At 44.1% G+C, this 12,926-nt stretch overlaps 1 protein-coding gene across 2 annotated transcripts in view; it reads right to left on the bottom strand.

The window, feature by feature from the left end:
- The window catches only part of DACH2 (dachshund family transcription factor 2), a 240,484-nt gene extending 235,737 nt beyond the window's left edge, over positions 1–4,747 (bottom strand). For both annotated transcript variants that reach the window (XM_071569173.1, XM_071569174.1), the window contains exon 1: positions 4,215–4,747. In XM_071569173.1, coding sequence (XP_071425274.1) covers positions 4,215–4,687 — 473 coding nt within the window. In that variant the 5' untranslated portion in view covers positions 4,688–4,747. The remainder of the gene's footprint in view (positions 1–4,214) is intronic.
- Between the last annotated feature and the right edge of the window lie 8,179 nt (positions 4,748–12,926).

Genomic DNA, 12,926 nt, shown 5'->3' with positions numbered 1-12,926 from the left:
ATTTGGGAATAATTAATCATTCCCTCAGAAACTGCATTTGTGTCATAACGTGATCAGAAGTTCAGCATCTTCCCCACAACGGTGCCACGATCAAATCTGTATTTTGACCTATTCCTAGAGGCAATTCAGTTATTCCAAGAGAAGGGGGAAAAGGGGATACCGCCACTTTAAAAGCTTCAATCTCTTTGACATTGCTGGCAGTGTATGGGAACATTAATGCATCTGTCATGATAACAAGCTAAGAATAACATCTAGACATCAAACCGAGCAGAGAATCCATCTGAAGTGATTCATTCAGATCTGTCTCATTGATTTATTAAACACAGGGCAACATCTGCAGCCTCACAGAGCCGCTTGGCAAAATTAATGCAAGATCAATTCAAATGGAAAAAAGTGCAAAAGAGATAAATCAAAACACAATTTGCATGCAGTCCCACAATCAGGCTTATTGGGTGCAAATGCTCAATTTTCCTCCCAAAGCAAATGAGTTTAAATGTTGTTTTATCTTTGCAGAATTGTGTGATTTGAAGTGACAGTGAAGAGTTCTGCAGGTTGAAATGGTGAAAAGAAAAAAAGGAGAAGAAATGCTTGCAAAGACCTTTTGAATATGCAACAAGAATATCATTAATACCTAATTGTTTAGCTTTTTTGTCTTTGCTACAAAAACACAGTATTTTTCAGTTGTAGAAGTCTCAGTAGAAAATTACATATGTATTATGCATATCCACATGCAGCAAACACACAAATACTCCATTTTGGAGGAAAAGCAAGTTACACTTCAAATGGGGAGCTCTAGTGCTACAAAGAAAGAAGGGAATTTTAATCAAGGGTTCTCCAGATTAGATATGCATCTGATGAAAATATTCAAGTATTTTAGGAGTTTTGAACAAGCACAGACTTCCAAGATGTCCAAAAGGAGGGAGGGATTTTTCCAAAAGTGTAACTGCTCTGCCCAGAAAGTGGGGAAAATTCCTTTCTGCACCTCGAGCAGAATCCACTGGGCTGCTGCTCTCCCCAGGGTTTGAGTGAGCCTCCAATCCAAGGAAAGTGAGAAACTCATCTTTTTATTTATTTTGAAATGCCAGCACCTTCAAATTTCACAAGTTTGGCCAAGTCTGAATGCAAGCTAAATATTTACTTAGCCCAAGAAGTTTCTGTATATGATCAGATGCCCACAGTTACTATCAATATTCTCTGAGCTGTGCTACACGACTGGATTGCTTTAATTATAATCTTGACGTCAGTCTCCTAATAAAAGACAAAGTATTGCTGACTCTAAGGTAGCTTTTAATAGATAACATGACTAGACTCTCATAATCCCATAAAATAAAGTGTCTGCATTTACTGCTTAAATTAATTTCCAAAGCCTTTTATTGTTCTTGAATAGCCAAAGCAGTACAAAATATTAGATTAACTGGGTACTTTAAATCATAAAAAATACGCCATGCGCTGAAATGTTGTTTTCTGGAAAGTAATCTGACTATCCACTGAATAATCCAGACCAACAATGTGCCTTTTCAGTGGCAACAGCATCCAAATACAGAACACTGCAGAAGAGGTTATGATCATTCTCAAATAATCCTATTTTTACTGACTGATATATTTACAAACCTAAGTATGTTCTCACTGCAGTTTTAAATAAATGCTCATTACAGGGTTTTTTATTTTAAGTAACTATTACACCCTGCTACTAAATTTAAGCCTGTGTCCATAATTTAGGTAACCCTGTGAGATTTTGGCAGTGCATTGTAGTCACTGGAAGGTGTGAGCTGAACTGAAACGAGCAGCCACTTTCAGTTCCCAAGCCTCGTTTCCCACTTAGACTGCAGGGCAAGGGCTAAACATTTTAGGAACATTCCGTTCACATGTGAATGAAAAATTAAACAGCACATGTGAATGTCCTAAAAACCCCCCAGAGGTCAAAGCTGCTGGGCACAGGTAACTCCTGTTACACACACAACACAAGCACACCACAAAACTTTGGCTCACGGGTTAGTGTCGATCAACTCAACTAAAAAAAGGGCACTGGAGTAAGCAGGAGAAACAGAATTTCTCTTTTCTTCAGTTTTATATAATTGATAGCTTGCATTCCAATTAAAAATAACTGAAAGTGCCCACTAATGTGAGAGATGCTGACTTTTAGAAATCAATTAACAGTGAAAATAAGGATACCCAGCATTTCTTATTGCTTTTTTCTGGCAGCTCTTGAGTTTAATGCAGCATTTCTACAATATTCAAATATAAATCCCTATCAACTTTCTAAAAAATATTTATTATCAAAGCAACACACAATATTCCTCGCTGAAAGCAATGTTTCTGAAGATGACTTTTTCCCAAGCCTTTCCTTTCCAGGCACAAAACCAAATCCTGTGTGCAGGGTTTTAACAGTCCCACCACATTTGACTTGTTAACGCTGCGGTGCTTCCCAGGTCACTTCACAGCAAACACAAATAATTAGATCACTCCTGTATTTAGCTTTTTTTATCCGACATTCTCTCCAGTAAGTATGGACTGATCAAGGGAAATAATAATCTGTAAATAAAATGACGTGCGAGGCATTTAATTAGCACGACGGAATACAATTAACATTAAGTTACAGCCCCCGAGCAAAGTTTCAGGTGTGCTGATAACACTCCTCATGCTTTACACCTGGAACAGCGAATGCAAATTGGCGTCAGCAGGTCCCTCGAACAAGCGACGTTCTCATGGGACAGAAAAAAGGCTGGGTGATGTTTCAGTAAATATTTTGGGAAACGTAACGGATTTGTTTGTCTTGAACAGGTGAAATGCTCATGTTTTCAGAACAGGGCAGGGAGAGCTGGTGCTTGAGCACATTCAACATGTGTGCTCCTCACTGAGAGCTGCCCCTGCCTAAACCTGGCCAGGACTCTGCTCCTTTCTGCCCTCCCAGAGCATCTCTCAGCATCTCACCTGCCTCCCTCCCAGGGCATCACTCTCACCTGCCTCCCTCTTCCCTCATCCCATCACGGCCCTAAAACTTTGCCAAAGAAAGGGGCAAAAAAAGAAAAAAAAAAGACTTGTGAAATACAAGTTTTGAACATTTACCACTTCAGCCTTTCCAGATCTTAAATGACTGGTTTGAAGGGAGCAGAAACCATCAGATTGTATCTACAGGCTGTATCATCAAATCAGATCCTGCATTTCCCTACGGGGAAACTTTGGCATAGGCACAGAAATTGAAGAGACGTATTTCTTTAATCGCCAACTTTCATGCTAGTTGAGTTTCAGAAACATTTCAGAGAAGCATTTACACGTTAAATGTGTCCCTTAGTAATGTAATGTATTTGATGTACGACCGTAGATATAACCCCATCACTCGAATAAAGCAGTAGGTGTGATGTCAGTGAGGTGCCTGACAAGGAAACGGGAAGCAGGAGAAAGGGGTTATGAAAACAGAACAAGGGCAGGAAAAAAGCACATCGTTCATACTCATATATCTAGGAATTAAGTGCATCTCTAAAACGACACCTGCAACATAAAATGTTGTGAAACAAAGCAAGTCTGCGCTCAGGAACGGGCGCCCAGCCTGCTCCCGGATCAGGCTGCAGGATCAGGCCCCGCTCAGCACGGAATTAAGTTGTTATTAAAACAACACCCCCGTTCAGTGCCCAGCAGTCGGTGACACAAACCCCAAAGTCCCCAGAGAGCTGCGCGGTGCGGGTCGGACCCCGCAGCCCCCGCGCTCGGCTCGCTCAGCGCACACAGAAAGTTTGGAGCGGCGGGAGCGGAGCACGCGGCAACTGGAGATGCTCCAGAGTCCCCGCCGGCTGCTGGACCAGCGGGTGCCATCCCGCACTGCCGCCTCCCTCCCACCCTGCCCACGGCACGGCCACGGAGCCCGAGCGGCTCTGTTTGTGCCCATCATTATCATTTCTAAGCGCAGCAGGGCGAGGTCACAGCCGGGACCGACACCCCGCTCGGCAGCGCCGGGAGCAGCGCCGGGGGCCGGGCACGGCCGCCACTTCCCGCGGGAGAGAAACAACGGGGAAAACTTTGCGGCTTGTTCTTTGCAAGGAGCCTTCTCGGGAGAACTACCCTCGGGGAAAAGTTTGGAGCGCGGCGCCGGGGGCTCGGGGCGGCCGGGAGTGCTTCCCACGCCAGCCCCGCATCCCCCGGTGCCTGCATCCCTCACACCCCTCCCCTGCCCCGCAACCCCCCCTGCCCCGCATCCCCCGCACGCCCCGCACCCTCACCTCGCGTTGGTGCAGTCGTTGTACAAAGTTTCGAAGTCCTTCCTGGTGATGAGCTTGCAGCGGTTCACGCCGGGCTGGATGGCCCCCAGCCCGCGCAGGATGCGGACCTGCTCCACCGTGCACACCACGGGCGATATATCCAGGCGCTTCAGCTTCGTGTACACCGTGTGCAGCCCCCCCACCAGGTGCTTGAGGAACAGATCGAAGACCTGCGGCAGGCAGATCAGCTCCTGCCCCTCCACGAGGAACGAGGCCACCTTCACCCCGTGCAGGTCGACCATCTTACACTCGTTGCCGCCGCCGCCGCCCGCCCCGGCCCCGCCGCCGCCGCCGCCGGCCGAGAGGAAAGTGTTGACGAGGCTGCTGGCGAGGCGCGGGGACTCTGCGGGGCTGGAGTACAGCGGGTCCGCCCGGAACAAGCCGGCCGAGCCGCTGGAGCTGGCGGCGATGACGGGCGGCGCGGACACCGCCATGGCCGGCGCGGCTCCCGCGGCTCCGCAGCCCCGCTCGGCGCTGCCGCCGACCCGCACAGCGCCCAGACCCCTCCCCGGCGCCGCCGGCAGGGACGGCCCTGCAGCCACCGCGGGCCCCGCCCGCCGCCGCCACTGGCTGCGGGGTGGGGTGGGGTGGGATGGGGTGGGATGGATGGATGGATGGAAGGGATGGGCGGGGCGGGGCAGTGCCGGCCGCGCACCTGGGCCGGGGGCAGCGCGGGGGGACGGCAAAGTGCCCCGCCTGGGAACCCCGAACTCCGCGGAAAGTTTCGCTGGGCGCGCCCCGGCTGGGAGAGGGACCCGTGGGGCTCCCCGGGATGCGAACGCGTCGCCCTCCCCGGGCTGTGATGGGGTCCCGCTGCCCGAGCTGTGATGGGGTCCCGCTGCCCGGGATGTAATAAGATCGCACTCCCCAGGATGCGAAGGGGTCCCGCTCCCCGGCCTGTGATAAGGTCGCGCTCCCCAGGATGTGATGGGGTCCCGCTCCCCGGGATGTGATGAGGTCCTGCTTCCCGGAATGTGATGGGGTCCCGCTCCCGAGGATGCGATGGGGTCCCGCGCCCGAGGATGCGATGGGGTCCCTCTCCCAGGGCTGTGACGGGGTCCCGTGGGGCTCCCCGGCACACGAGGGGGTCCCGCTCCCCACGCTCCAAGGCAGGGGATGCAGCCGGTGGGATGCGGGGCTGCCCCATCCCTTGCCCCGGGGGCCGGAGCCCTGGCACGTTCCCGGGTGGGTGTTCGACACCTGTGCCCGCCGTAGCCGGAGGGACGGGGAGAGGGCGGCAGAGCCTCCCTCGGCACAGGCACAGCCCGTGTCCGGACAGACACAGCCCATGTTCGGACAGACGAACACGGCAGGATGAGGCGGGTGTGACGCCACCGAGGCCGGTCCGGAGCCGAGCACAGGAGGGACGGAGGGAGGTGTGAGCGATGAGGAAGTTTGTGATCGCTCGCACGAGGCAGAGCCTCTTCTCGGGAGGTCTGATGTGTAATTGCTTGGAACTTGCAGGCTCGATGCGGCATCAGTTGTGGTTTGGACACAATGGGCTGTCCCGGCTCCCTGAACGAGTGGAGCCAGAGGATGGTCAGTGGAGTGGCAGTCACAGCCAGGGCACGCTCGCTGGATTGGTTATTTGCTTCCTTACCCTCTCCCAGTGTACTCACATTACATCTCTTTTAGCCTCTTCTCTTTGTTCCTCTTCCCTCCTGTTTGTTTCCTCTGTTTCTCAGGGGCTTTTCTTTCCTTCTCTCCTAGCCCTTTAACTTTTTCACTCCTTTCTTTGTAGCTTTCTCTTAAGGCATTCAGTAAACAAGCAAGCAGGAAAGTATAAACAAAACTTTTCAAGCAATGCCAACAGAGCATTGCAGCCATTTCCATGATTCCATCTTCTCCTTCCTTTTGTTAGGCTTGCTCATTTAGGCACCTTTTCTGCAAAGTTGAATATTTTTGCATTATGAGTAATGAGGGAAGATGATTCTGTGCCAACTGAATCGCTATATTTGTGAACACAAACAATCTCAATCACTCTCTGAGGGAACCTCCCCTTCTCCCTGTTTATTTCATGTGTGTTCTAAGAAGCCTGGCCACTGGTTTGAGGTCTCTAATCTCACTGCCTGAAACTAAGGCAGAATTTGCACATCAGTTCAGTTTAAATGAATACCTTTCAATAAGAGTGCTCATATTTCAGACTAATTCATGCATCTCTTTAGGATCCAAACCTTAGATTGGAAGCTCAGAGGGGCTGGGACTACTTACTTTGGCAAAGTGTTTAGTACAACTGAGCACTGAACTGATCTGCAGTTTTTATACAGTGAGAATTACAGGAATAACAAATAACTGACTTCAAATAGAAACTTTAGGGCGTTAATTTTCTGGACATAATTGCTATTAGGAGATCTAATAAATCAGATTCAAACATTGCCCTTTTAAAGACTTTTTCTTTTCCTTTGAGATTAATGTGACAATCAAAATCCGCTGTGAGAATTCTTTTCCCTTTTTGACTTTAATGTCTTCCATAAGCCAAACATATTTCTAAATAAGACGGAATTTTTGCAAGGCCAGAGGAAGCCTTGCGGATCAACACCCAGCAAGTTGGAGTGGCATGAAGCAATATAAAATCATAAAGGCTGTAGTAAAAGCAGTACCCTTGAGAGGTGACTGTCCATGGAGAGAAGAAGTGCTCAGAAACTTAGAAAATGCTCAAGGTTTGAGAATTAATGCCAGGCAGCTGTCCAGTTCAACTAAGCATATACAAATCAAATATATCCATGAATATTATTATTTCCCCATAATTTTGTTAAAGACAAGGCAAAGTTTCTAAAGCCTAACAATCATACAGTAATATCTTGTCAGTTTTAAAGTATCCAGATGGTTTATTTGAATTCAGTCCAGCAGTATGTAATTTGAATGGGTACAAACCACTAAGCCTCCCTTCAGCAGAAATAAGTATTTTAGAATATCACTTTAAAAGTAGAGTTTCAGTATTTTTGTTCCTTTTAGACTGGTATGCAAAATGTTTTCTTAACAGTGGCAACTACAGCAATATTGGTGTGTTGTGTATTAATCCTGTATGAAAATCAGTGGTGGTTGGATGGGGAAGTGTCAAGCAAAGGTTCTGTTTGGGTTTGGTTTTATCATCAGTGCATGTGTCCCATTGGAGGAAATGGGAAGGGGCTCCTTCCTGATGCAGGAGAAGGAGGAAAACTCCAGGCACTGCAGACAGGTTCTGGAAACCACTTACTGCCAGCTGGCATAAACCTGGCTCCTGGATCCCAGGGATCCCACAGAGGAAATGATGGGTGACACAACTGACGAAGAGGAGACGGTGATAAAAACCAGTAACAGCTTTTTAAGTGAGCAGTGGGATATTAATTAAAGCTAATAATTTTGTTTATACAAGGCTGGAAAGCTCAATAGTGATGTTTGTGTTTCATCTCAGTTCACTGTAGCCAAACAGGAGGCAGGACAATAAAGAAAGGAGTTCAAAGTAAAGATTCCTGGTGATTTCTTTTTTTTTAATATAAAGAATTTTTTCTAGAGGCTCCATGTAGGTATGTCCAATGTGAGTATATTGTAGGAGAAAATGCTTCTTGTTAGTGGAGAGCTCCTTGTTAGTTAGGAGAACTTTGCTCATCCCTAAAATAAGTGTGAGGGAATAAATGTGAACATAGACTTATGAAGGTCAGAGGTAACTGTGGGCCCAAAATGAAGGATAAAAAATAACTGGAAGATGCATTTGCAGTGCACTCTAGTCATAATGAAATGAAACCCAATTTTTGCTGAATTCCAGCCTGACTGGAGTTCTCCTTAACACTGAAATTTCTCGGGGCCCAGACTAAAGCTCCTAACGTGCCCCAGTGATGTCTGAGTTTCTATCCTGAGCACACAAACCACTGATGGTGATAGTTCTGAGTAAAGGCTTGAAAAAGAAGAAAAAACATCATTAATTTTTTGCTGGGTTAGTGTTTAATGCCTTGGATTACTTGGCAAAGAGTAACCATGATTATATTAACTAATGTAGGCCACTGACGTGAGAAAGAGACTGAAATTAGGATGTCACCCTCAGTGCCCACATTTTTCTAGACACACTAGTACTTGACACTTGAATTCAATTTAGTTCTGACATTTCAGCTGAGGTTTTTTTGGAATTGTGGATTAAAACTTCCCACTTAAACATCAAGGATTTTACATAAAACTGATGAATCTAAATGCCTAAGTGTCAATAGAAAAATGATCCCTTCTCTTAGGTGATTAAATGTATTGTATTAATGTGTGCATAGCACAGAATCAATAAATAATGAATTACCACTGATTGTAATTGAGTGTTTTCATAATTTTATTGTCAGCCATGATAAATAATCAGTACGTTTATACTGCATTAAATTAATTAGTGTGTCATTTCTATTACATACATCAGCAATGAAGTAATGCAGTGACATCTGTTTCTAATGTTTTAAAGATGTGGTATTCCTTATTAAGTAAAAGGAAGAGTTATTAGAGGCATTTCCTGTGATTGGCAGTTATACTGGTACAGTCAAAGGGATCAAAAAAAGGAGCTTGCACTCTTGGCAAATGCTGCATTTCAACCCCTAATGGCAGCAGGTTACAATGACTGGAGTGAATTTTGCTTCTTCAGGCTTTCAGAAAATCCCGCCCACCTTTCTAGAGAGAGTGAGAACAGATCTTGTCTCCTTAACATCGTCAGGGAGATTCTAACATGCAAAATAATTAAGGCTCTACAGAAGAACTGAGCATTCACATCCATTTCTGTGTCCATTCTGCTGGCCCAGACCTCTGCACATACAAAGGAATTCCCCTGCTAAGTGCTCATTAAAGTGTCTCAGATTAAGCCTTTTTTGGCTGTGATGTTCTGACATGGAAGTCTCTGGACTAGTGGGTCCATAACCTTTCCTTGGAAATGATACTAATTCAATATCTCACCACTTTGATGCTGTTCAAGTTTGTTGCTTGTAAAGGAAATGGGAAACTAAGTAGATGCTGCAAACATGGGAATTGAGAAGTGGAAGAGTAGAACAGGAGGAACAGAATAAATGGAAGGGAACACTCAGCAAATCAACATGAATCAAACTGTGCCAGAGAGAGGGTTGTTTCCTAAGTGGCTCCAGGTATTCTAAATGGGGTGACCACCTGGGAGCAGGGTGAGAGGAGTAAAACAACAGTTACACACTCCAGCAGAGGGCCAGGATTCCTGAGTAGTGCTGCCTTTTCCCAGACACTTACAGACATCCTTAACTTTTCTGTGCCATTACATCATCTCATGTTAGAGCTTATCTGACCAGAGGAATTCATCTATAAAGCAGCTCTTAACTGTAATCTTAACTTTTTCATATTGCCAATGTACATTGTGGTATTTAAGCCAAATTAAAATAATTAGAATTGTTTTATTCCTTTAAGTGCTTAATTACTTTGGACTACCATCCTTAGACACCCTCACTTTTTGTCTAACTGATGTGTAAATAGTTTGTTTCTGAAAGCAAGGATTACATTTGTCATATCAAAATGTGAGTGGTACTTTTAAGCTTGTTCCAGTGAAATAGATGAACACGAGATGCAGTTGTTGCTAATGATTCCCTGCTTTAATCTGCATTTTGACTGAGGACAGAGGGCAGCAAAATTGCAAAGGCAGGACCTTGGTGTAACAGGCTGTTCTACATGAGATACAACCATCATTAAGGTTCAATGTTGTTTGCATCTTTTCTTCTTGTGGAAGAAAAACTAATACTATTAGATGTGTATTGAAGTTAAAAGACACTTTACAGCAAACCACTGTGAGCACAATTCCATGTACTCCAAAATATGCAGTAAGGCATTACATCCAAATGCTTGTTACCATCCCCAGAGGAACAAGATTATCCTCATCTCTCGCTCTCTGCATTTGCAGGCCTGTCAAAGGAAGCAAAAGTTTTCCTGCACTGACTGTTTGAGCATCTCAGCCCTAATCTGAAGGCACCACCATCTAGTGGGACAAGAAGGTATTTAATTTTCTTTACATTTTTTTGGTATTTTTAAACACAGACATCACATTCTACTTCAAGGAACCAAAAAAAAGTATTTTTGTTTGTTTGTTTGTTTGTTTTTGCATAAGGCTCATGTTGACCTTTCATTAATTCTCATATCTTCTGTTTTAACTGCAGAGCGTTTTCCAATAAAAATCTTCAGAGTCATTTCCCTGAAAATAGGTTTTCATAAACAGAATTTTATCAATGAGAAAACAATTTATAGCTATCCAGGCTCACTAGAGGTGTAATTGATTTATTGAATAAATTTTTTCAGTATTTTATTGAATATACTTTGTGGAAATCCAATTGGCAGAATTATTAATATTGTGAAAGTAATTATCCTGAGCTCATCTTTAAAGCCAGTATGTATTTTATACAGCAAAGATCTGTCCTTGCAGTTTTCCACAGAGCCATTAACTGTACAGCATTTGGTTGGAAGTGGATCTGACCATTAAGCCCCATCAGAAACAAATCTCCAACCTGAATGCAAAGCATTCCTTTCACCTTGATCTAAGAGTGACCATTTATTGTACTTTGCCTGTGCTGATACACTGACTGCTCCCTGCTCTCATTTGGGTTTCCCTTTATGCCTTTGCAGTTGGGCAGGATAATGGCAGGGGTTGCTGTGGGGGAGGGAGAAGCATCAGGGGGAGCAGAGTGTGTACATTTATTTTTTACCAGGGAACGTTTGCATCTGCAGCTGTTGTCCTAAGATGCCTCCTTGTGTTCAGGTCTCATTGATCTTGTTACAGCATTTCACACACACAGGGATAATTGATTTACATCATTCAGGAGTCCAGGGCTTTTATAAGCAGGAGAATAAATATTAAGGAATTGATATATTTTAAAATTCTGTAGGTATTTGGGGGTTTTATATCAAAACCAGTAATGCAATAATACAGATTTAAATACTTCATGATACAGATAATATTTTAGTATTCAGGATATGGGCCTGCTTCTGTTTCCATGGATGTGAATGGTATTTTTGCCCTGGATACAACTAGACATTTCAGTGGTTTAGTATCTTCAAATTATAGAAATCTTATTGACAGAAAAGGGGATCAATGGGTATTTTGCATTGTGCATCAATGTCTTTTAAAACCCTGCCTTTCTTCTGAAAGCCACAGCATAATATCAATCTGTGCTGCCAATTCTTACTGAAATCAATCTGGAGTTCTGAGTAAAAATCAATGGAACTGGTCCAAACTGGTTGAGGTAGTAAATGCCACTTGGAGCCTTTGATCCCTAAACCATGTGCCTGAGAAGCTTTGAAGCATTTCATTTGGAATGCAAATTTAAAAAATTGTGAACACTTTTATTTGGGATACTGTTTGCAGTTGATCAAGTCCAGGATGTTCCACTCCCTTAATGGAACAAAATTCTCCCTAAGAGGTCTGGGATGTGTGGGGAGTTGAGAGCACAGTCTGGGATGTACAGGGACATTGAGGCCCTGGTCTGTACAGTTGCTGACTCCTGATTTCACAGACACTTTGCAAAAGCCTCTCCCTCAGAATTCTCATTATTTTTCAGCTCCCCAGGGAGTGAGCCAGGTCCTGGGGCCTCACTGCCACTGTCTGCCAGCTCTTGGGCACAATTCTTCACAACGCTGAAGAAAACACAGTGAACTTCATGTTTGCTTGTTTTTATAGATAAAAATAACTAGTTAATGAAATTAACTGCAAGATACTGTAGAGCTCTTTGTAGGGAGTGGAGGGACGGCCCTCACTCTGCTATTCCACCCCTGTTGCACAGCATGGCCTGGGGAGGCTGAGCCCAGGGAGAACTGAGTCTCTGCAAATCTCAGTCAGAGGAATGCAGAGTGGGATCAGAATCAAATATTTAAGAGCAGGTTTTGTTTCTAACCTGACCAAAATCCCTCTCAGTACGTTCTGTGGACTTTTGGAAGTGAAAAACAGCCACATGAAAAAAGTGTCTCTCTTCATCTCCAGGTGACATTGACTTTTTCTGGTATCTTTTTATCTTCCTTACTTTCCATCAAGGTGGATGACACAGGGATAACCTACACAGAAACTGGTAATCTCACATGCACCTGCCTTTATATGCCTTGACTTCATTGCCTTTCTGATGGAATTACTGGTGACTTCTGGAGGCATAAGGATGATCAGGCCACGAATTTAAAGTACAGATTGGAACACCTGTGATCATAATTATTTAATGCATAACCTTCCTGTAGTTTGAGTTCTTAAAAATTCTCCTTACCCATCTTTATAATGCTAAAACCTTTTACTACCCTGTGAGACCACTACTGATATCTGTGTTATGAATTTTAGAGTATTTTGCACTGAAGAAGACTCTAAAGCAAAAGTATTTCTTCCAAATATTTTCTAGAGGGATGTCTTAGCACTTGATTCCATTATACCTATCATTATTTTAAATACACTATGACAAGATCTTCCCTATTTTTTCCCACCAAGTCTATGAATATAAAATAGAGCACAGTTTAATATAGACTTTGGAATGTAAATTTTTTTTTTCTAAAATGTAAATGTATGATATAGTTTTAAATACAAAAAAAAAATTGGACTGTGAGTTCTTTTATGTTTTAGATAGCATTGAATTTGATATAAGCAAAAGAATTGAAGAAAATTGTTGAATATAATAAAAAAAGCATGAAACCCTGGGTTTGCTGGGTATTTTACATTAAGAGAAACTTATTTGAATCCAGTATCTCGCAGTG

The sequence above is a fragment of the Pithys albifrons genome, chromosome 14 (assembly GCF_047495875.1).
Source record: "Pithys albifrons albifrons isolate INPA30051 chromosome 14, PitAlb_v1, whole genome shotgun sequence".
Lineage (NCBI taxonomy): Eukaryota > Metazoa > Chordata > Aves > Passeriformes > Thamnophilidae > Pithys > Pithys albifrons.
Note: the sequence above shows the minus strand (reverse complement) of the source record. Positions and strands in the feature narration are given on the sequence as shown.